The sequence below is a fragment of the Penicillium canariense genome (genome assembly GCF_028826845.1).
Source record: "Penicillium canariense strain IBT 26290 chromosome Unknown utg000003l_segment0_segment0, whole genome shotgun sequence".
Taxonomy (NCBI): domain Eukaryota; kingdom Fungi; phylum Ascomycota; class Eurotiomycetes; order Eurotiales; family Aspergillaceae; genus Penicillium; species Penicillium canariense.
Genome location: NW_026622730.1, coordinates 1,444,173 through 1,466,906, shown reverse-complemented (window position 1 = coordinate 1,466,906; position 22,734 = coordinate 1,444,173). Strand labels below are relative to the sequence as shown.

At 52.0% G+C, this 22,734-nt stretch overlaps 10 protein-coding genes across 10 annotated transcripts; 5 read left to right on the top strand and 5 right to left on the bottom strand.

Annotated features, from left to right (window-relative positions):
* Window positions 1–553: 553 nt before the first annotated feature.
* Window positions 554–2,699, bottom strand: N7482_005362 (CCCH zinc finger protein; the record flags this gene model as incomplete). The annotated part of the gene is made up of 2 exons (XM_056687487.1): window positions 554–739; window positions 864–2,699. The coding sequence occupies 2 exons, from the start codon at window positions 2,697–2,699 to the stop codon at window positions 554–556; spliced, it is 2,022 nt and encodes a 673-aa protein (XP_056543042.1).
* A 271-nt stretch (window positions 2,700–2,970) lies between these two features.
* N7482_005361 (DNA-directed RNA polymerase III subunit RPC25) lies at window positions 2,971–3,904 on the top strand (the record flags this gene model as incomplete). The annotated part of the gene is made up of 7 exons (XM_056687486.1): window positions 2,971–2,982; window positions 3,041–3,139; window positions 3,208–3,304; window positions 3,363–3,449; window positions 3,504–3,567; window positions 3,631–3,805; window positions 3,860–3,904. 7 exons carry the CDS (start codon window positions 2,971–2,973, stop codon window positions 3,902–3,904), a joined length of 579 nt encoding a protein of 192 aa, XP_056543041.1.
* Window positions 3,905–4,760: 856 nt separating this feature from the next.
* On the top strand, window positions 4,761–6,117 carry N7482_005360 (cystathionine gamma-lyase CYS3; the record flags this gene model as incomplete). The annotated part of the gene is made up of 3 exons (XM_056687485.1): window positions 4,761–4,865; window positions 4,919–5,004; window positions 5,103–6,117. 3 exons carry the CDS (start codon window positions 4,761–4,763, stop codon window positions 6,115–6,117), a joined length of 1,206 nt encoding a protein of 401 aa, XP_056543040.1.
* A 1,735-nt stretch (window positions 6,118–7,852) lies between these two features.
* N7482_005359 (uncharacterized protein) lies at window positions 7,853–9,059 on the bottom strand (the record flags this gene model as incomplete). The annotated part of the gene is made up of 2 exons (XM_056687484.1): window positions 7,853–8,597; window positions 8,644–9,059. The coding sequence occupies 2 exons, from the start codon at window positions 9,057–9,059 to the stop codon at window positions 7,853–7,855; spliced, it is 1,161 nt and encodes a 386-aa protein (XP_056543039.1).
* Window positions 9,060–9,825: 766 nt separating this feature from the next.
* N7482_005358 (uncharacterized protein) lies at window positions 9,826–11,235 on the top strand (the record flags this gene model as incomplete). The annotated part of the gene is made up of 2 exons (XM_056687483.1): window positions 9,826–10,241; window positions 10,329–11,235. The coding sequence occupies 2 exons, from the start codon at window positions 9,826–9,828 to the stop codon at window positions 11,233–11,235; spliced, it is 1,323 nt and encodes a 440-aa protein (XP_056543038.1).
* Window positions 11,236–12,104: 869 nt separating this feature from the next.
* Window positions 12,105–15,828, bottom strand: N7482_005357 (DUF3659 domain-containing protein; the record flags this gene model as incomplete). Its single annotated transcript, XM_056687482.1, has 2 exons — window positions 12,105–12,623; window positions 12,676–15,828. 2 exons carry the CDS (start codon window positions 15,826–15,828, stop codon window positions 12,105–12,107), a joined length of 3,672 nt encoding a protein of 1,223 aa, XP_056543037.1.
* A 703-nt stretch (window positions 15,829–16,531) lies between these two features.
* On the bottom strand, window positions 16,532–16,957 carry N7482_005356 (uncharacterized protein; the record flags this gene model as incomplete). Its single annotated transcript, XM_056687481.1, has 1 exon — window positions 16,532–16,957. One exon carries the CDS (start codon window positions 16,955–16,957, stop codon window positions 16,532–16,534), a length of 426 nt encoding a protein of 141 aa, XP_056543036.1.
* Window positions 16,958–17,478: 521 nt separating this feature from the next.
* Window positions 17,479–18,141, top strand: N7482_005355 (uncharacterized protein; the record flags this gene model as incomplete). The annotated part of the gene is made up of 1 exon (XM_056687480.1): window positions 17,479–18,141. One exon carries the CDS (start codon window positions 17,479–17,481, stop codon window positions 18,139–18,141), a length of 663 nt encoding a protein of 220 aa, XP_056543035.1.
* Window positions 18,142–19,547: 1,406 nt separating this feature from the next.
* N7482_005354 (protein-histidine N-methyltransferase) lies at window positions 19,548–20,921 on the top strand (the record flags this gene model as incomplete). The annotated part of the gene is made up of 3 exons (XM_056687479.1): window positions 19,548–19,697; window positions 19,889–20,185; window positions 20,244–20,921. The coding sequence occupies 3 exons, from the start codon at window positions 19,548–19,550 to the stop codon at window positions 20,919–20,921; spliced, it is 1,125 nt and encodes a 374-aa protein (XP_056543034.1).
* Window positions 20,922–21,127: 206 nt separating this feature from the next.
* On the bottom strand, window positions 21,128–21,800 carry N7482_005353 (putative NADH-ubiquinone oxidoreductase 178 kDa subunit; the record flags this gene model as incomplete). The annotated part of the gene is made up of 3 exons (XM_056687478.1): window positions 21,128–21,281; window positions 21,336–21,580; window positions 21,690–21,800. 3 exons carry the CDS (start codon window positions 21,798–21,800, stop codon window positions 21,128–21,130), a joined length of 510 nt encoding a protein of 169 aa, XP_056543033.1.
* Between the last annotated feature and the right edge of the window lie 934 nt (window positions 21,801–22,734).

Below are 22,734 nucleotides of genomic sequence, written 5' to 3'. Positions count from 1 at the left end.
GGAAATGACATAGCGCTTATAGATCTGGCAAGTGATCGACACCTGCTTGGGCGGTAGGTTCAGGCTTGGCGCAGCATAGAACGCGTTGAGCACATGAATCGAAGATATGTTAGAATCAAACTGTGGTACACTGGTACCACAATAGTCTGGCGCGATCGCCATTTCACTCTTGAAACTTGATACCTAAATTGATATGGCAAATACCTTCTAACACGCTTCAATTGTAATGTTCATGCTTCGAAGTTTCTTTTCCATCAGATTTTTAGCATAAATCTTTTGGCTAAGCTGTAAACGGTTAGAACAACCGTAAACCAGATATGTACATCAAAGCGGAATTCTACTCCGAGATAACCCCGTTCAAAAGATAGGCTCCACATTGAGACTATCCTTCGAATGGTTTGGTGACTGAGGCGTGCGCGTCACTTAACTAGTCCACCGTGGTGACTAAATGCAGATTGCATGCACAGGCCTCCGTACTACATCCCCTACGGTGACACCACTCAGAAGCAAAAAAACAAATAGGCGTTCGTGTGTATTCGCTGGCTTACAGCCACTAAGCAGGGGTATCCGGCTGCGGGGCGCCGTTCGCACGCAAACTCGACCCAGTACTAACACTAGTACTGGCACTGGCGCTGGCAGCGTCATTCGTCGCCAGCGCCGCCAAATGGCCATTCTGCCCTAGCCAGCAAATCACTTCCATCGCTCGGCGGTCCTCATCATCCTTTTGCCGGTCCAGCAGCTGTGTAGTTTATGATTCAAATTAGCACCGAGCGTAGCTCCTGATTTGGGTCCTCCAATGCTTGGTTACGGATGTGGATGTGGATGTAGAGATTCAACAGAATCATGGGGGAAAGAGCACTTACAGCTTGAAGCAGTCCCTTGCGCCCCTTCTTCTCTGCCGGCTTGACCTTCGGTCCTCGCCCCGGCCCCTCGTGCGAGAACTTGCATTTCTCGCCCCGGTTGCATTTCCCTGTGCGCGCAAAGTGCCGGCAGGCGGGCTTCTTGCCTTCGCGTGGCGGTGGCAGCACCCGTTCGGGGCCCTGCCGTCTCGAGCTCAGTTCCTCGGGAGCACCATCGTCGTCTTCGCTATCTGAGATAGGCTCTGAGTCTGAACCCGAACCCGAACCCGAGCCGCTGGATGAGGTCCAGTCGCTGATGTCCAAGCCATCGGACCAATGATCCAGAGCTGCAGCGTTGATAGCTTCCACTGAAACAGGCAACGAGGTAGTAGTCTCGCCCGAGAATGTTTCAGGTGCTCTGGGCACTTCCGTGTTGTTAAGGGTCGCTGCGTTCTCTCCTCCCATAGACTCAGATGGCACGGCTAGTAATGGCTCAGTAATAGGTGGTCCATTCGGCACAGGAGCTGGGTCCTTATCCGTCAGGCCCTGAACTTGCTTCTGCAGCGCCTCTACCTTGAGGCGGGCAGCTTCGGCCTCGGCCTCCGCTTTGGCGAACCGCTTCTGCTCGCGGTTGAGATTGCGTCGGATCTTCTCAGCCTTGCGCTGTGCCTTCAGTGCGGCGTCGAGCGCCGGGTCTGCTGCACCCTCATGACCGGGCTTCTGGGGCGACTCGTGTTGCGTTTGCGTTTGCGTTTGCTTTTCCTTCTCCCGTTCCTTCTCTCGTTCCTTCTGTTTCTCTATTCGGGCGGCGTCACGGGCGGCCTTGGCCTCCTCAGCCGCCTTCTTCTTCTCATCGATCCGCGCCTGCGTCGGGAACTTCTTCTTGCGCTCCGCTATCCACGCCGCTACGTCCGACTGCGACTGCAGGGTCGCGGTCTGCCCTCTATAGGAGAACTGGAGCGGCGCCGTAGCGTCGGAGCCGGCTTGCGCGAGCTTGGATTCCTCATCCACCTCCTCCTCTTCCTCGCTCGACTCGTGGTCCTCGGTTTTCGGGGTCAGTCCGAGTTGGTTGTGCTTCCTCTTGCGTTTCTTGGGCTTTCGCGTTGCATCCACGGCGGGCGGGGGCTTCGACGGTAGTGGGTTGCCGAAGCTGGGCACTGGGGGCGGTGCGGGAGATCGGGGCACCGTTGACTGCGGCCGGCTGAAAGCAGACGTATGGTCGCGCTTCGTGTTGTGTCGCGGTTTGGATGCGAGGTTGCCAGGAGGATGGGAGGGCCAGGTGCCTCGTCCATGGGCCGGGGGAGCACCCCAGTGCGAGCCCATAATCATCGGATTATTTGATGGTGGTGCATGTTGTGGAGGTGGCACATTAGGAGGGTATGTTGGCGTAGCTTGTGTAGGGTAGGGCGCCGCGTGCGCCAGGTTGGCGGCCGGCCCGTTATTATATCCCGGGAGCGGTTGGTAGGCAGCCGAGCCGGCGGGCTGCGAGTATGTCTGAGGCGGTTGATAGGTAGGCGGATTTTGAGGGTGGTGGAAATTCGACTGCGAATGAGGATATGGCGGGGGAGTAGGAGGCATGTACGACGGCGTCGACACGGGTTGCGGTTGGGCTGGATACCCATAGTTTCCGGGAGCGTAGTTGTAGCCCGGGGGATTTGAATATGGCGGTCTTCCGCCGTCTGAGGAGTAGTGTCCTCCTCGACCTCGATTCCCGTGCCCTCGGCCACGACCTCGTCCGCCAGACCCGCGTGCATTCCAGTGTTGGCCGGGGTGCGCCGAGGGGTAGGCGGGCGGTTGCTGGGCCGTGGAAGGCGGCGGGGGAGGTGGAGGGGGAGGAAATGAAAAACCCTGTGAACTCATGATTGCTGTCCCTCTCCGAGGTCCCAGCGGCAGGGACAAGCTTACACCATCGCGGAGCAAAGCTGCGGCGCGAATTTTCGGCGGAGCTCAACTTCTGACAGCTCCGCAGGTCACGTGCATGCAGGATCCGCACGCCGTTGGAGAATGGGTGCAGGCTTTTGGATTCACCGAGAGATCGCCATTGTTGCCTGGCCCTGAGCAGGGACCAAAAAAAGGCTTCATGTCTGGGATTGTGTAATTTTGACATACATACAAACCACCGTCGGCTATCATGTTCATCTTGGTATGTTGGTTGTGACAAACAGGCGGGACGTCTTTTTCTTTTGCTAACTGGGGCGCAGACTACCATCTCCGATCTGATTCAGATCTCGCCCGAGGACTTTTCCAAGTTCAGTGCGGTGGCCATTGAAGATAATATTAATGAGAAGTATGCCAACAAGGTAGGTCTTTCGCCCATGTATTGGCCCATGCGCCTTTGGTGATTCCACATCCGCTCACCCTGTTGTAGGTGATCCAAAAGATCGGCCTTTGCATCAGCTTCTATGACCTCCTGGAATCCTCGGATGGCCTGATTGGCCATGGGACAGGTCTTGTCAACGTCAATGGTAAGCCGCACCGATTACCGTACCCTCCGCTCTCCGGTCGTGGCTAATTCTATACCAGTGAAATTCCGCATGATCGTCTTCCGGCCCTTCAAGGGCGAGATTATGCTTGGAAAAATCTCTAGTGGCACTGAGAATGGCATCAAGAGTATGTATCTTGAGAAAATCTTCCGTCATGTCCATTATACTGACTTGCTCCCAGTCAGTGTCGAGTTTTTCAACGATATCCTCATTCCGCCGCCCATGCTGATGGACGGTGCCAAATTGTGAGTTCTGCTTCCTGTCTGATATACGCTCAACCTGGGCATGGACTGACTCGGTGGGTGCAGCGATTATGCGGACCAGGTCTGGACCTGGGATAATGACGGCACCATGTTCTATCTCGACGTGGGTGAGATTGTCCGCTTCCGCGTGGAGACAGAAGAGTGGCATGACCAGATCCCCAATGCGCCGGATCTTGGGGAGGAGACTGTCGTAGAACGAAAGCCTGCATACTCGATCTTTGTACGTTCTTCCTGCCCGCACGATGAACCCGCAACTGACTTTACTCTGCCGCAGGGCTCTATGCAAATCCATGGTCTCGGACCCATTACTTGGTGGTGAGGGGGTTCTTCGCCGCGGAATTGTTCGGTTTCTGTGCATCACGCTAGATCATTGGAGGGCGCTTTGCAAGGGTGGGGGTAGTTTATGTTTTTCTTCGTCAGATCAGATACCCAGGCAGACCAGGTACACAGGAGACCGGGGCGCACAGATTTATGGAATACATCATTTTATAGAGTAATGTGCCATTCTTGTAATGGGTAGAACTACGTAACAGCAGACGACGAGACGCATTGTACCTGACCCCGGAGAGACCGATTCTTAGCCCGTCTCGAAGGCACTCCGTCATTGTCTGCATCTGCAGGCTGAGCAATCTAGGATCTACAATCTCTCCCTCTCAATCACGTCCGACGGTGTCCGGTTCCGACTATCGTGATACCCGGCGTGCTTGATAATCCAACTGGACATTACTCCGATCACTCCGATTAGGCGGCGTCTTCAGAGTTTTCTCCGAATACATGGGCGCGGCTCCGTCCGGGACAAGTCCCCATAGTGGAGCTGTCAGGGCCTGTGGGCCAGTCACGTCTTGACGATCGATCGCCCAAAGCTCCAGAACAGCTGCAGGCAACGTAAAAGAAATCCAGGTTCCGATCCATAGTTCACGGGGCGGGTTTTTTTGGGCGATACGAAAAAAATTAGAATTTTCGCTGCAAGGGATCACAAAGCGATTCTTCCACCTCGTTACCCCTGCCATTCAGTCATTCTCGCTGGTTCTGCTTGCTAATCAACGCCGCATACGTCCATCTTCCAAAGGCGGTGATCTCATCTTAGTGGGGAGCAATCACCTCATCAAGCTTCATTTCCTTTATCTACGTCGTTTCTGCTCTTTGTACTCTTGCATCCGAACATCTCCTGCACAATGGGCTCTACTGAGAACGGCCACACGACTGGGCGCCGGTTTGGCACCCTTGCGGTCCATGCTGGTTCCCCTCACGACCCCAGCACCGGTGCCGTCATTGCTCCGGTACGATTGCGACTCTGAGAAGCACAAAATAATGGTCAATTGACGCTGTCTAGATCTCCCTTTCCACCACCTTTGCCCAAACCAGTGTCGGCAACCCCGTCGGCCTGTACGAGTACACTCGCAGCGCAAACCCCAACCGGTAAGTGCGACCCCCCTCTCTCGGGGACACCCCCCCCCCCAAAACCTCCCTGGCTCGCCAACACCACCAGTCCGCGTTCTGACCAGACCTTTTCACAGGGATAACTTTGAGCAAGCCGTCGCTGCCCTCGAGCACGCCAAGTATGCCCTCGCCTTCGCCTCTGGCTCCGCCGCCACCGCGAACATCCTCCAGTCCCTTGCGGCCGGGTCGCACGTCGTCTCGGTCTCCGACGTGTACGGTGGCACCCACCGCTACTTCACCAAGGTTGCCGCCGCGCACGGCGTGCATGTGACCTTCACGCCTACGATTGAGGTGCACATCGAGGAGCTGATCCGCCCCGAGACCAAGCTCATTTGGATCGAGACCCCGTCCAACCCGACCCTCGGCCTGGTCGACATTCGCGCCGTCGTCGACATTGCCCACCGCCACGGCATTCTGGTCGTCGTCGACAACACCTTCATGAGCCCCTATGTGCAGAACCCGCTGGACCACGGCGCGGACATCGTCGTGCACTCCGTCACCAAGTACATCAACGGCCACTCCGACGTCTGCATGGGCGTCGCCGCCTTCAACTCCGAGTCCCTGAAGGAGCGCCTCTCCTTCCTCCAGAACGCCATCGGCGCCATTCCCTCCCCCTTCGACTGCTGGCTCGCTCACCGCGGTCTCAAGACCCTGCACCTGCGCGCTCGCGAGGCCACCACCAACGCTACCGCCGTCGCGCTCGCTCTCGAGGCCTCCCCGCACGTCATCTCCGTTAACTACCCCGGTATCGACTCGCACCCGCACCGCAAGATTGCCATCAAGCAGCACCGCAATGGCATGGGCGGTGGCATGCTGAGCTTCCGCATCAAGGGTGGCCAGGCGGCTGCCCACGATTTCTGCAAGTACACGAAGGTCTTCACCCTCGCGGAGAGTCTAGGTGGCGTCGAGTCGCTCTGCGAAGTCCCCTCCAGCATGACCCATGCCGGTATCCCCAAGGATCAGCGTGAGGCTGCTGGTGTGTTTGATGACCTTGTGCGCATGAGCTGTGGCGTGGAGGATGCTGAGGATCTGACGGAGGATGTTCTCCAGGCGCTGGAGAAGACTGTGGCTGCGTCCAACGGCAGCGCATAGAGGGTTGTGGTTCTGTCATTCTGATGGGCTCTTTGCATTTTAACGAAACTAGATAATAGACGATTTCCCTTGTGTTGCTCCGCTGGCTCTCGACATGATCCTTGTTATCTGTCGCCCAGCGAAAAGATATTTGCACAATCTACTTGCATCTTTTGTGCATACTCCGATTCCGGGGCTGCAAAAATACATTGCATTGTTGCTTCTGCTACATCAATCATAAGATATTATCCAGGGGGCTCTTCGAAGGAGCAATAAGCGATAAAAAAGAAGCATCCCCCATAGTAGAAAGGGAGTAAGCAACATCTGGCTCCGTTCCGTCCACCGGGATCTATACTGCGAACGATCCCCGCCCTGGGTTCGGACCACCGCCTTTAGCGTCATTTCGATCGGTGAAAGATAAAGTGGACAGTATCTGAAATCCATGGCGATTCTCATTCTCATATTCTTCCACATCTTATGCAAATCGCCTCGTAGACCAACGAGCTGTTCTGGCTAATTACATTGCAGAAACGCCGGGCTGGGGACTGGGATTGATCCACTTTAATATACCGTATCCATACAGACTAAATTTTGATAGATTCAGGTAGAAGAACAGAAGCTACCATCTTTCAATAGGGTGTGATTACTAAAGATAATATAACTAATGGCCCTTCTTGACATGAGACTGTTTCTCTTGGCATATCCAATGTAGGTTGAACGGGGTAATCCTTTATATTTAAACCACCAAAAAAGCCATACAGGTAACTATATAGAGTAGCTAAAGCGTATAATGGTAGCCAGTAGTTCCCTTGTCTCCACGTTTGAATCTTATAGCTAAGCTTTGTAAGTACAGGTATAGCGGATATTTCGAACGAGTTCCAGAACATGATATCACAGCATCCTAGGATTAATATCTTCGTTCGATTCTATAGCGTCGGAATCTACATTAATGCTTAAGGCATTATTTGAGGTCTTACTTATACGCTTCGCGTTCTTTTTAAGCCACTCTATCGACCCTCGGAGACTATATAAGCTAAATGATCTACCTTCGGTTACTACTGTTCCTCCTCTGGAATAAACTTTAAAAAGAGCGGTAGATTAACAAGAATAGATAAGAGAGACAATCGAGAGAGCTTCTAAGATCACCAGTGAAGTAGGCCGGACAAAGAGTGAGAGTAGCCCGTTGTTCATTGATTTATTGGTAATATCCGCTAGAGCGCTCGAGAGTCTGAAGAAAACTCTGGAAATGTTCGAAATGCATACTAGAGCCCTCCGTAAGTTACGGGATTAAAGGGGGAGGTAGCGCACGCGCTTAGTCTGTGAGAATCTAGAACAATACAAGAATTCGTGGCTAGTGATCGATAGCGAACGATAACTTTCTAGGGAAATGATCGATAAGAAGTGTTAGGCGCTCTATAGCGTACCGGATATATAATACTATAATATATCATATTAGTTGATACTGTCCTTACTATATCTAGTAAGATGATGGAAGAATAACATCGACGTCGGATTGTAGTGATTCACCCGGTAATTGCGTTCTATGATATCGAGGAAGGTACACTATCGTGACTTGATATCTCCAAACGCCTCGCCACTAATATAGCTCTATCTACTTCTTCAACTAAGGTGTGGCGGTAGAAGGCCGCCCCCAAACAGAAAGTTAAGATTAGATAGGAAACCAGTCCGAAATGGCCAATGCCCAATGTCCTTCACGCGTACGTTGCATAGAAACTGACAGTCCCTAAGACCGGGGTCACTCCGGATTGAAGTCATCCTGGTTTCGCAGCACGTTGTTCAGGGAGTCTTCGGTATAATGTCCTAGGACTTGCAATGAGCCAGATCCCGAGGTAATCCGTCGCGCAGAGATCAAATCTTTGAAAGTCGTCACAATGATTTGCTTGCTTTTATCACCCGTCGACACATCCTCAAAATAGTTTGTTCGACCCTCACCGGTTTCTTGGGATACCTGATCGAAGAATTTCAACGACTCTTTAATGTTCTCTGCCTCTTCCTTGATGTCACTTCGCTCGTTTTTGTGTTCGCTCTCAGGTAGCAACCCTTGGTGTTGTAAGAACCAAGGCTGACTTCCGCGCGCGTGACGATATTGAAGCAGTCGCAGTCTTGAACTGACGATTTCCCTTTCAGCAGAACTCAAGGCTTCAGCAAGTATCAACCAAGGCATGTTGTTTTCCGGAGATAATAGCCCTCTGTTGGATATTCCTGGAGCCTGAGTCATTTTTTGCAAAGAGGTGGTCCTTGTCTCCTCTATGTATGAAGAAAACTTCGTGCAAATATCCAGGCCGTGCTGTGTGCATTCTAATTCTTCGTTCATTTGCTTGACGTCGATAAAATCGAATCCCATTTCGGCTTGTCTGGTGGAGGACAATGATTTCAATCTGTCTTCAATCGACTGCAAATGAAGCTGAAGGTCGCATTTCGTATCTTCAATGAGTTCCTTGTACTCGTGTATGACACTCTTTGTCGTGACGGTAAGGTTACTAGGAGAAGTCAGAAAGTTCTCTCAGGGCAATCCTATGAACGTACACATTAGAATACGCGAGGGCGATGGTAATTGTGGATTTATAGCCAGAAAGCATGCTTTGAAAGCCAGCGACGTCTTCACCCATGTAGCGCAATTTGGCCCAATCACGGATACTGAAGCGATTGTCTGTGGAGTGTTCAGAACACTTCATGATCAGCGCATTAAAATCGTTGCATGCTTTGCAGCATCGATCAAGAGGTCGTTCAATGACCCCGCTATTCAAAAAGGGCGAGGTGCTGATCGAATCTTGGAGTATTTTCAGCACATCCTCGAGATCCTGGAGCGCTTCTCGAAGGTCCCGAATGGTCTTTTCCCGGTTATTGAGGCTCTTAAGAGTGCGGAACAAGATGCTACTTGATTCGAGGGCCAAGGACAACAAGGCAGCAACGCCCGAGCTAATGCCAATAACCTCGGCCATTAGGAAAGAGAAGGAGCTTTGTATTGTTCGATATCGAGAGCAGAAGTGATTAATGTTATTTGAATCAACAGAAAGGGTGAGAAGAGAAACAGAAGACTATGTGCGGGGATGCTTTATGTGCTCAGCTCGGGGAACAATTTGCGATCGCCCCCACCTTGTTTTTCTAGCCTCGTCAAGGCGGGCGCGTATTGTCTTACAATTACACTAATTTTGTCGGAACGTGACTGGCTTGCAGCACCCCCCACCGCATATCTCGCATGCAATCAGGCAGAGAAGGGAGAAGATCAACAAAGTAGAGACCTAATATTGTACGCGGCGAAGGTCTTTTCGGAGATTGCCGCGCAACCAATATGCAAGATATGAATTCTACCATAGGAAAGCGCCTCGGACGCGCGCGCGAACAGCTTTGATGCCCCTCTGAAACTGGGTCCCAGCATGGGCGCGTACAAGGGGCCCAATGATAGCCACTCTCGCAAGGAGGTGGTCTGGAATTTTAGGGGGAATAAGTGAGGCTTAGTAATTTCGTATGAGCAAAACTATGTAATTAACAGCTAGCCGCCGGCCCCCACCAATCTTGCACCTTGATCGATCGCCGGGATAGCGGCAAGCGAACCAGCGCATCTCTTGGCCTGACCCTTATCGGCGATTCCTATTGTCTTCGTGTGCGGCTGAGAAGTGACTTTGGTTCGGTTATAAAGACCCATGACATTCTCGGAGTGGGCTATTCACCCGTCGAGTTTTCACCCATATACAAGTTATTGAAGTCATGGCCGAACCAATAGGTTTAGCAGCCGGATTGCTAGCCCTGGCAACTTTCGCCTTCGAGTGCAGCATCTCGCTCCACGAAACGGTTAATAGTTTTCGCCACCATCCGAAGCGCGTGCGTGATCTTCTTGAAGAACTTGAAGCCCTGAGTGCTGTGCTTGGGCCACTCGGCGAGTTTGTCAAGGCCACTAGTGACATAGACTTTTCGGCGCTGGAGCTTCCTCTTCTACGCTGTGGCGGTGCCTGCAACGAGTTTCGGCAGGAGATTCTCAAATGCTCGTCGCAGCCAGGCAGTAATCGGACGAATTTCCGGGAGTGGGCCAGACTAAAGTACATGGGTGACGACATAGATGGCTTCCGAAGACTGCTGGCGGGGTACAAGGCAACCATCAATATCGCGCTCACTGATGCAAATATGTAAGTGATCATGTCTTCACTGGACTTCGATATGGATATCAGTCCCGTCTTCCTTTTGCTCGAGTGCGTGTGGCTTACGCCGATCAGACGTCAAACATCTGCCAATACCGAAGCCCTAGAAGATTACAAGCACCTTATCCAAGACGCCAAGGATGACCTTGAAGCTCGTCTGGAAAGTATAGATGACAAATTGGAGTGCATTGTTAACAAAAGCGTGGCTCAATCCGGACCAGACGCTGCGGAACTGCAATCGATGAAAGAGGAGCGTTTGAGTACAGAAAAATGCCTCCAGATTTGTGCCCAGCTATCCGATCATATTGACCAAATCCAATTGACATCGGACCGAAGTGGTGCCCCACATGGCTCAGATAGTGCACATGTCTCGCCTGAAAGGGTCACCAATGACGGCTTGCAAGAATGCAAAAATAGCTTGTCTCTGACGGCTGCCAAGCTAGAGAAACATATGCAAGATGTCATGAATCGAATACTCTTGGAAACCAAGACAACAATCACATCTGAAAAGGATGCACAGGATTTGGCAAGGCTACAGGATGAATGGAATACCGCCCGACAGTGCTTGGATATCTGCTCCAAGGCGGATGATAATCTGAAAGAGAATGTTAGTGTGATTGAAAATTATGGAACCGGCGATGCCTTGCAATTCATGGTATCCACCAATGGTAAGATCCTACATGGAAAAAACCGAGCCTATGGCTGGAGAACGAGACAAGTGGGAGGCTATGTGAGCGATGCATCCGTCCAGCAGCTATCGAGAGATATTGCAACTATCAACATGAACTATCTGAAAAAGGCCGAGCCTTCTTCGACGGATGGCAGCATACCGGATCAGCGAGATGCAGTGGAGAGTGGAATGACGGCTGAATATAAACAACGGTATGGGCGAGGCTTCAAACTGGAACCGACTAGTTTCCCGGAAGCATCGACTTCCTCTACGACATCGAGCAGCCGGTGGACAGGAGAAATGAAAAAATGACCATATTTCTTCCGGGGATTCGGGCTGGCCTAGGTAGCTGGGTTGTTGCGGTGCCTTATCTTTTCTTCTGCCTGTCCATGATATATAAGCCCAAAGGTTCCAGATAAACAACGGGTTGCAAATTTGTGCTGTCCTCCTGCATGCGTTAGTCTTTATAGCTACGTATCTCCGCCCGAAATGATCACCTAGGGAGCTTAGGCCATTATGAGTACTACGTCACCCTACAGAATCTTTTATCTATTCAATTGAGCTATGATATTATCTTGAAGCGATTCTAATAGGACGTCGACCTTCAGTATCTCGTATTCCTTGCTCAGAAGCAAACCATTAAGGCCAGCTCGTGACAGGCTTTGTCTCCTTCCGGCTCACACCTTTCGCTAGTAATTGGTGTCACATCACTCTCTTCTTCTCAGTTATAATAATGAGATTGTGAAACGAATAATAACGCTTCAGAATGCTCGTAACTATGGAATTGTTTCCTTCACGGGAGTTTCACTAATTGACTCGGAAACCTTTACAAAAAAAGCATTACTTTATCCATCTTAGATAGGGATATGCCAACAGAATAATAGCTCAGTCTTGAGAAGGATAACTAGATTATCCTCAGTAATGATCCCCTATTCATAGATAGTGCCTAGTCTTTATATATCGTGTAGTATAGTGAATTTAGATGAACTATGCAGTTCTTTGATTTATCGCATGTACTCCATATATTTTAGGGTGCACAGCTCGGCTTGTGAATTACATTATTCATATTCATGTAGCACCTGAGTTAATTCATTCAAACTGAACATAGCCGAACGCGACAGAAAGCTTAGCAACATATGCTCGAGTCGTCGGACGCCTCCGCGCCCCCTTTTTGCACGCCCTCAACCAGACATTCCTAGTTTCTCGCTTACGTTGCCCAAACCTAAACCACTGAGGAGATTATCGATTCCTAATCCCCCAAGCAGTCCACGAACGAGACCTCCGAGACCGAGTCCATCAAGAAGGTTACCAAGAAGGCCCACCACTCCACTCAAGAGCAAACCTACCGCAGCAATGATTTGGAAGAGCGGTTCGGAGAGGAGAGCCCACAGGGGGTTGATCTTTTTCTTTGCATGGGGCATATCTGCGATGCGCTTCCGACCATTCTCAATGGTGGTTGAGATCGTCTGGGACAATTCCTTGAGGAGATCTGCCAGCTGGTATTCTTCTGGTGTTGCCTCGTGGGACACACTTCGCAATTTGGCTGAAGCTGCAATTTGGCCGTCGGGATCAAGGGCGCGAAGGGCCCCTTTGCATTCCTGTAGCATGTTTCCCGCGTCTTCGATGAGAGGCTTCACCGTCTTCACCAACTGTTCTTCGTCAAGCTCTTCCCGAGGAGTGCGATCGGCCCGTTCAATGTGCTAGTCCAGCCTTTAGTATTTGGGTGTCGCTGTAGGAATGAGACGTCCTTACCTCCGTGATCTGTTTGCATAGCGGTCCCACCGATTCCAGCGTCTGCTGCACAATCGCCGACATCTTCTTCGCCAAGTCTCGATCCCGGTTCTCTTTCTCTTGTTGTTCAAGTTCCTCGGCAGACAGTGCCGGTTCTTGTTCGGCTTCGTCCGGCATCTGCTCCAGCAGGGTGCATTCACCAATCTTGTTCCCGTCGTTGTCCACGATGTTGCCATTGTCGTCAATCGACTTACCCACCAGTGCTTTCAAATTCCCCTCGGTAAGTCGACCGATTAGATTGCCATCCTCATCGCGGACTTCCCCTTCGCGATTCACTTTTCGGCCGCTCATCGGGTTGATCTCGCGCGGTTTCTCCTCCGGTGTCCATCGTTCTGCACGACCAATGACATTTCCGACTTTGTCGATCACTTCGCCGTCTTCGTCGACGGCTCGACCTTTCAGGCGAGCTAAGTCTCCCTCCACCAGCTTGCCGACAACTTGGTCGTGGGAGTCAGTGATGGTCCCATCCTTGGCGACTAAGAGGCCATCGAGGCCATAGAAGATGCCTTCGGCCTGTTCACGTTCACGAGCCGGCACAAGTTCGGCGGTGCCGATCACTTGCCCACTGTCATTCCAGATTTGACCTTCTGCATCCACCTGTCTGCCCGCGAGCTTCTTGGGATTTCCCGAGGTAATGCGTCCCCAGACAGAACCGTTGTCATCCACAACGTTTCCCAGCTTGTTGACCGTCTTTCCTTCAAGGATGGATATGTCCTCCTCCTCCTCTTCCTCCTCCTCTTGCTCCTCTTCTTGCGGTGGAGTATATGGCTCGGCGTGTCCTTTGACATTGCCGCGCTTGTCGATGATATCTCCATCTTCATCCACAGCCAGACCCTGTAATTTCTGGGGGTCACCTTGGACGATCTTGCCCACAACATCGCCGGTTTCATCCTCAACAAACCCGGTTTTCCGAACCACCAAATCTCCCAGGTTGCCAAAGGGCGGGATGGATTCTCGTTCGTCTTCGGGGATCAGAGTCACCCGCCCAATAACCTCGCCATCGTCACCCCAGATCTGACCTTCAGCGTCGATTTTTCTGCCGGTCACTGTCTTTGGGTCACCCTCGCTAAGACGTGCGATGGGCACTCCATCGGGCCCCATAACAATGCCCAGCTTGTTCGGAAGAAGACCCTCCAACACAGAGAGATCGGCGCTGTCAGGGCCCGGCTCAGGCTCTTTCCAGGGCTCTGCCCGCCCCAACAGATTGCCTCGTTTGTCCAGAATATCGCCATCCTCATCGACAGCTCGTCCACGAACTTTGCGTATTTCACCTTCGATCAAGGTCCCCACCTTGTTGCCATTTGCATCATGGACTTCGCCTTCGTCTGTGACAAACGGCTCCTCGACATCGGCAAATGGTCCCTTGTCTTGATCTTCCGCGGGAAGCGTCTGAGCCTTACCGATGATATTGCCTTTGCTGTCCCAAAATTGGCCTTGATCGTCAAGCTGTGCATTGGCCTTGGAGAGCTTGCTGGGGTCACCCTCGACCAGCTCACCAACGGCCCGCCCATTTTCATCGACGATTTCTCCAGATTCGTTACACTGGAGGCCTTGGAGGGTGGACAGAGACGGTAGCATGTCTTGTGCCTCTTGCTGCTTTTGCATTGCCTTTTCAGCCGCCTCCCCACCTACCAGCTCAACCTGGCCTATGATTTCCCCGTCCTCTGCCAAAATTTGGCCCTGCTCGTTCGGTACTTTACCAGCAAGTAAATCGGCGGCTTGGCCCTCCTTTATTCGACCAAGAAGGCCCCCCTCGTTGTCGCGGATCTCGCCCTCTTCGTTGATCGACATCCCTTTAAGAATAGAAAGCTCGGGCGATGGGACCTCTAGTCCGCTTTTAGCCTTATCAAGTTGTTCCTCGGTGTTGTCGAGAGAAACAAGCTCAACACGACCAACCAAGTCACCATCTTCGTCGAGTATCTCACCAGCCTCATTTGGAGTGAACCCGGCCAAATCTTCAGGGTCGCCTTCAACGACTTTCCCCACCACTTGGCCCGATTCATCTTTGAGCAAGCCTTCTTCTGTGACGGGCAGTTGCGCGAGTCTTTTTAAGCCTAGGTCATCCTGCGCTTTCTTGGCCACATCCTGACTGAGAAGCTCCACACGCCCAATCATATCACCGTCTTCATCCAGGATCTCTCCGTTCGCGCCAATTACCCGACCAGCAAGATCTTCGGGCTCTCCCTCCACTAACCGGGCAATTTCATTGCCGTCATCATCGACGACCTTTCCATCCCCACCAACCTCAAGCTGGGACAGGGCAGAGAGGTCGGTTGGAAGTTCAAAATCTTTCTTTTTGAGCTCTTGCGCTTTGCGTTCTGCTTCCGCGGAGTCTAGCCCGACTGTGCCCATGATATTTCGAGCACCCGTCTGCACGCGGCTGGTTACTTGTTGTTTAACGGGATCAGGCATCTGAGAATGGAGTTTGTTGGCCCTCGTGGCGAAACTGGCAAGACCTGTGGCCGCATCTTTGCCTCGTTGAAATACCGATCTTCCCCCGGACCCAGAGGCTTGCGCATCATTCTTTGCTGCGCCTCCTCTCTGCTCTTCAGGTCCAGCACCTTCGTCTTCTGCCTCAATCGGGCCTTCTTCATTGTCGACGAGGTCAACCATGCCACTGTCCTCTTCATCTTTGGGATCATCCGCGTCATCACTTGTTCCCTCGACGGTTTTCGTCTCCTGTGACACTGGCTTTTTGCCGGTAGGCACTGATGGACGAGGACCATCGGCAATGAGTTTGCTCGCATCTTTCGAAGCATGTGATGACATTCTCTTGTTGCTCGAGAGATCTGACGGCTTCGTACCTATCTTCGTCTCCTGTGACACTGGCTTTTTGCCGGTAGGCACTGATGGGCGAGGACCATCGGCAATGAGTTTGCTCGCATCTTTCGAAGCATGTGCTGACATTCTCTTGTTGCTCGAGAGATCTGACGGCTTTGTACCTATCTTTGGTTTCGAGGCGGCAGATTTATTTCCCGTAGAGCTTGAAGATTTAGGCGACTCCAAATCCGGCTTTTTGCGAGCAGCCAGGGGCTTGGGGGAAGCTTGCGCCTGCTTCAAGGGACCTTCAGCCGCATTCTTCCCAGGCATGGATCTGGACACCGAAGATGCCATTCTGTTTGGGGTGCTGCGTTTTAAGTCTGATCAAAGAGTAATTTATCCAGATGCTATGATTGATGATGCGCCACAGATAGATTGCCAACACTGGTGGTTTTATACCAGTGGTCCTCCTGTAAACCAAGCCACAGACGTCTCCACAGATGGATATGATTACAATAAGCGAAGCATCATAACAGGATAATCGGCCCAATCACTGTCCAGTCGAAGCGAATGAAAACTTGCTAGAGATGGCCCACAGGCTGTGCCCGAACAATTGCGAGGAACAAATACTGGTTCAGGACATTTGTTGGGGTGTGGCTATAAGAGCGCTCGGTGTCTTGTCGTCATTCCCAGCGTCGGCTGCTGGACAATAACCACGGAGCGGCAGGGCGAAACAGTGGCTGGAAGGGCTTGGCACTATACTCTTCGCCACACGGCCTTCCTGTGTCGCAGCTTAAGATGTATTCTGATCACTGATCACTGGTGTACATTTGTCTGTCTGAAATAAAGTAGATAACGTGTCCCGCATGGGTGGCTTGACTGTGGCCGCTGTGCCAGCGTTGCAAAGGTGCAGGGCTGCATCGCATCGATTCCTCTCAGGAAGGTGAACCCACCAGTCGAATTGGCGGAGGGTTTCATGTCATTGCTCCCGTCGCCATTTACGCCCTGTAAGGGGTCAGCTCGCGGCTCAACTGTTATTGAAGGCCGTCTAGAAGACTCACAACAGGGTCAGAGTCAAATCACCGCGAATTTTCGCCTTCAGATTGACTTCCACATCCAGATTCAGGTCCAGTCTTAGGCTAACCGCACTCTTTGCTGGTGCTTCCGTCCTCTGGACTGGTTGGATTGCGTCGAGTCCTCGTCGTTGCACTTCGCCATACCTTGCCTGGATAGGAGCCTCGGGTCTGGTTTGTCTCAATGTGGTCACTTTGGTAGGTGAACTCCGTTGGATGATTGTGTCTGTCTTGTCGACATCCGAGTTGGTCTCATAGTAACCGGAGATCAAGCTAATAGAATCGTCATCCTCTTGCGATTGGATCTCAGAAACCGCAGAGATTCTGCGCTCCTGCTCCATTCCATCACTCAAGTGCTTCGAATCTGGCACCGGGATGTTGTTCCTGCCTGCATTTTGATTCGGTGCCATTTGTGGTGATCCTCCTGGAGGCTGTGAAGTAATGCAAAGAAATCGATTCACCTTCCAGCTATCATATGTCCTCCGTAGGAGTTATCGGCTAGCGTGACCGGATCATATATGAACAGCCACATCGGCCAGTCTGGTGGTCCCCACTTTCTCCTGGGAAGTTTGGTACTCGGGCTGCCGTGTACCCCGGATCCCCACTAAAGGGTGGCATCATTGTTTTCTCCAATCTTGTTTCATGTCCACGATGACCATCATGGCATCGAGTGTTCGCCTACCTCATCATGCATCATCCCGTTAGTGGCAGAACACTCGATCGGAATATCGTTGTGGCTCGAGTGATTGTCCCGATGCGGCTCTGTCCTTTTGATGAACCTCTTCACCTGACGTCACGAGGCGAACTGGCCCAAACAAAGATTGCGTGTAATGGTAGTTGGGGCTAAAATAATGCTTGGTTCCCATTTGCGGGAAAGCTGTTGACTTCCCACTTCTGATTGATCGTGGTCACATCGCCAACGCTGCCCTCAATGAAACCGCCGACGGAGCCTCGCAAGGACCAACTCACCTCCAGCGCGAGTGATCTCGCTCCCTCGCCAAAACGACGGCCGCCAAAACTCAGACCACCAAAGCCCGCAAAGAAGTCTACCCCCGAGGACAGACCAAACGAGGCACGCGAGCAGAGAGAAAATGGAGTTCCAGAAAGGTCGTCCGGTCCCTCTGACAGCTTTCCGAATGGCGTCGCCTCGGAGTCAAGTCTGAACAACCCCAGCGACAATTCAACGCCTGGAGAAACGCAGATGTCCCCCCAGCCTATGCTCCAGCACCACCGTCAACGAGTACGCCGGAAGTCGAGCCAATCCATGGAGCCAGGCCAAGATCAAGTGCTGGAGCGTGAACAACAATCCTCGGAAAGTCCAGGAACGCAGCTACAAACCACCCGCGTCCGACAGATACTCAGCCCGGAGGCTACAACTCAACAGGCTGTTACCGCTCGGAATCAGGAAGATGCGCTGTCAGGGCGCACCATTTCCAATCCAGCTAACGCGAATACCGGCGAAGTGGTAGAAACCACCGAAGCCGTATCAAAGAAAGGAGGTGATCAACTGCGACTGAGGCTGGATTTGAATCTGGATGTTGAGATTGAACTGAAAGCAAAAATTAGAGGGGATCTTACTCTGCAGCTCCTGTAAGTGCTGAAGTCTATATCGTTGCACCGAGAGCCTTCGACTTGAACATTTTGATAACGAGAGTCGACAACAGGCAATAGGAACTGCTTAGCTCTCAGGTGCTGTGCCAGTTGGCTTATGGTAGATGATAATTACCTCCAGATGGGTCTGTCCCTATTGCAGATACTGTATTTAGTACGACTATCTAGAATCAAAACTTCTGGTAAACTCGGACATCATTCGCCTAAGGGCTTTCCAGATTGGTCGCCCTTTCAGGCACATAGGGTTAACGAAATAGGGTTAATGAAAATGCAGACGGGGAGAAGCTGTACGAGCACTGCACTCCGATGAAAGGCCCCTTACACACCCACGCTCAGCCTCCAGAATAGCATTTTGGAGCCTCTTCAGGAAGCGCTCCACAATGGAAATGTAAAGATCAAGCATATTATCCTCATCAAGCTAGAGAACCCTCGGCAGGACATATGGCCCTTCCACTCCGACACTTATATCATGAATCCATCAACAAAGATGGTGGGAAATACATTCCAGAAGACATTCCAGAAGAAGACAGATGAGGGGAGGAACATGGCCCTGAGGAGAAGGTACTGAAGAATTACCTCCGGGACCTCATGTCCGATGCTCAAGAACAATCCTCACCTCTTTGTCACCCATTTGAGCCATAATCCACTTACTCCTTATTTCAAGCCAGGCAGACGTGAGCAGCTGTTCGGGCGGGGGGTCTGACCTAAACGTGAAGTTGAAACCGGTACTTCATTACCGTGGCCTATCTGGATGAGTGGGTGGCTGACATCCTTGAGGTTCTCCAAACAATCCCTCTTTTCTATGCAGACCATTACCCTTCCCTTCTGTCATATACTTTCCAACATGGCCGATGATCACCTCCGCATTAAAATTACTCCAGGCAACTGTCGATACCGACAACGAAATGGAAGTGAATTCCGAACTCTGGTCGACAGCAAACTGCGAACCAGGCGCTTTGCGACAGTTCAAGCTAGACACCATGCTAGGTGTATAGCCACAATTGACCAGAGGTTACTAGGTAGCATCTACCAGGAAGGGAAAATCTGGATGTTCACAATTAGAATTACAGAGATCTCCAGATTGATCTTGGCGCAGCCTCCCTGCTCGGTCCACGGCCGGCGATATACTGCTTAGTCATGGTTACTGACCCACTCCGGCAATTTTTGGTATGCATATTTGATGACCTTTTTGAGATCAATTCGCAAGTTACTGGCCAATGCCGGCCCAATAGATCAATCTGGAGCCTTTCAGAGTCATTGATTTAGAGTGCCCACCCAAATAGTTACTTGAAGATCTCCTCGGACGCTACAACGATCACCTCGTTCCCAGCTTTCCACCCCGCGATATATTTTTGCCTGCCACACGGGGATAGAGGAGCTTGCTCGAACATGGCGTTCAGCTTCGGCTTTTCAGGGGACGATATTGACATGGACGACTCCGAGACTAGCAATGGAGTCCCAGATGTGCTGCCCCCGCAGAGTGCCCCCAATTCTCTCCCCGAACTGGTGAAAGCTGGCAAACATGATATGAACGAGTGGGTGAGTAGCATCAGACATCTCTCATGATTTCGCATTGTTCTGTGTACATTTCCCTCTAAGCACTTGATTCCCGCCCACGGGCTGTGAGAACGCGACTTCTTATAGTCCGAGAGCTCATGTCGAGCCGCACAAACACACCCAATTGCTATCTGTCTGCTTTGAGCTAGTCACAACGACTCACACATTCATAGCTTTCGATTCTCCCATCACAAATATTCTACAACCGGCTTGCAATCAGTGGCACACCTATTGTGATTGCACGTCGAGAAATATTCGATATCCGCACCCAGTTGATGGCAGAGGACAACGAGAATTACGACAATGCCGAATTGATCGCTGGCCTTGAAGAAGGCGATCTCAAGCCTAATTTCTACGAAGGTGGCTTCAAGACTTGGGAGTGTGCCCTGGATCTCGCCAAACTGGCTGCTGGTGATACGGCCATCATCGAGTCGTTGAACAACTCGCAGACTGATGTCCATGTGATCGAGGTGTGTATTGTCTTTGGGGGGATGGTGAAGCATATTGCTAACGATGCGGGGACAATAGCTCGGTGCAGGCACTGCGGTACCATCGATGACTCTGTTCGCCCATATTCTCAGCCAGACAGAGTCGGTAGATGGTGCAGCTCCCCAGCGCAGAGCGCATTTTACGTTCGCAGACTATAACGATGCGGTGCTGCGCCTCGTAACTCTTCCCAACCTCCTCCTGACCTGGCACAATAGCCGGTCACAGACTGCGGTGGAACCTCCAGCGGGCCAGGAAGCCTCTCAAGCTCAGCAGGATGAGGAGCTAGACATCACCCCTGAATTGGTAGATGAGTTCAAGAATGACCTGGCACGAAGGGGGATATTGGTTGATTTCATCTCTGGCGGGTGGTCTCCGGAGTTCGTCGACTTGGTCTTTTCTGCTTCGACTACCCGCGCGGGCGAATGCAGGACTCTTGTGCTTGCAAGTGAGACCATCTACTCGCCGGCAACACTGACGGCATTCTCCGAGACCCTCCTGGGGTTGCTGCGTCGCTCCAGCACACCCGCAGCGAAGACTCGCGCATTGATTGCCGCGAAGAAGGTCTATTTCGGAGTTGGGGGTGGAGTCGACGAGTTTCTCGCTGTTCTTAAGAGTGTCTGTGCAGAAGAATTGGAGGTCCAGGAGAAGGTGGACGTGCAGTCGGAAGGAGTCGGTCGGGTAGTGTTGGAGGCCACACTGTCTGCGCATGGCGTATGAGATGGACACGCTATGTATAATAATCACCTCGAGGGCAATCGTCCACCCTAGATATTCCGGAAACACGGCTTCAAACAAATGAAATTCAAATGATGGGGTTGCCGGATTGCACTTTCCAGTCCCAACGTATATGTACATGTTTTGCCCCCAATTGCGCACGTCTATCGGAGACGGCCAACCAAATAAGAAAAAAGAACTCTATGCCCTTACTCGTAGATGGACTGCACCTTGCCGTCCTTCATCCGCGCAACCCGAGCCTCCTCGATGTCCTTGTTCTGGCGCTCGTAGTGGGCCACGACGGCGCTAAGATCGGCCTGGGAGCCGGGAGAAACGTTGTATGGGGGGCGAGCGTTGAACAAACTGTACCAAAATTAGTCATTGACACTACTGCAGAACGAATCCTCATCGACATACTCCGGCTGCTTCAGCTCGAAGGCCTCGCGGGGTCCTTGGGACTGGAGTAGGTGGCGGTCCTCGGCGGCCTTCTCGAGCAGAGCAGTATGGATGGCATTGCGCTGCTCAAACACCTCCTGCGAGGTGGTGAACTTGCTGATCAGCCCGGAGATGAAGGACTCGGAGCCGGATTCCTGGTTGGCCTTGCTGATGCGGTAGAGGATGTACGCGGAGGCGAAAGAACCAGCGGTGACGTAGAGACTGCGCTGTTAAGGGGAAACATCATGTTAGCAAGCCATTTTAACGCATTGAAGGGCGTTCGGGGCTTTCCGAGCTCCTCGTCAAGCCTGAAGGTCCCGGAGGGGAGGAGCTTACGCCTAAGCCCTCGTTCACGGGCTCGGAGTGGGCGGAGTGGGAGCCAAACCGACGAGGCGGCTGGCGCAGCAGCTGCCGCGTCGAGGCAGCAGAGCGTCTGGCGGCGAACATGACTGAATGGAGGGGAATTTGGCGAGAGACGAATGGTGATGACCCTTCGGGCGGTGATGATAGGGTGAAGTTGCGTGCCGACAAGGTCACATGATCTTGTATGTATTGGGACTAGCGCGTACCAGTTGGCTCGGGACGACTGGCGCCCTCCTACTGAGCTTCTGACCTACAACGGCAACACAACTTAACAGCGACATCACTTCTTCGTCTTCCACTATGTTTCCAAAACATTCAATCCGCTCGAACCGAACGGATCATGGATCACGCTGCATATGCACGACTTCCCCCAAAACCGAGGCGATATGTTCCCAGACTGCATTGTTAGGGCGATCTCCAGAGATGACGCCTCATTTTTGGAACCCCCACCCCACCTCCTCCCCTACTACTCCTACTCCGTACATCAGGCGAATCCATCAATATTGGGCCCATCATTTCTCACCCTGAGCAGTGCAAGTGCGTATAGTGTCTGCCTGTGGATTGAACATGTCAGACTTTGGGAGCCAGTCCCCACCGGCATTGCCCTATTGTTAACTATGCCGCCCGAACCCATTGATGCCCAATGGCTCCATGGCGCACGGCAATTGGCCTCGCTTCGGTTCAGAATGGAATCTTTGCTGTTCTCTGGGGGCCGCCGATCAGCGTTGCGCTTGCATTGTCGACCCGGTCGGCCTTGGGATGGGTACCAACATCCGCCCTAAGGTTCGGTCCGCTGCGGCCTTCCCAAGGAGCCCGAAGTGTGGAAGTGTGGAAGGGTTGGAAACGAACGCACTGTCCGTTTTTTCCTCCCGACTTGTCTGCCCATCCACATTCCCTCTTTTAGTTAGGTACTTTAAATCCAATGCCTTTGCTTTTTCTCTTTCCTTCTATTTCTCTCTGGTTGTACACACCAACCACCTCGATTGTCTGATCCACCAACGCTCGAAAATTGAGATTT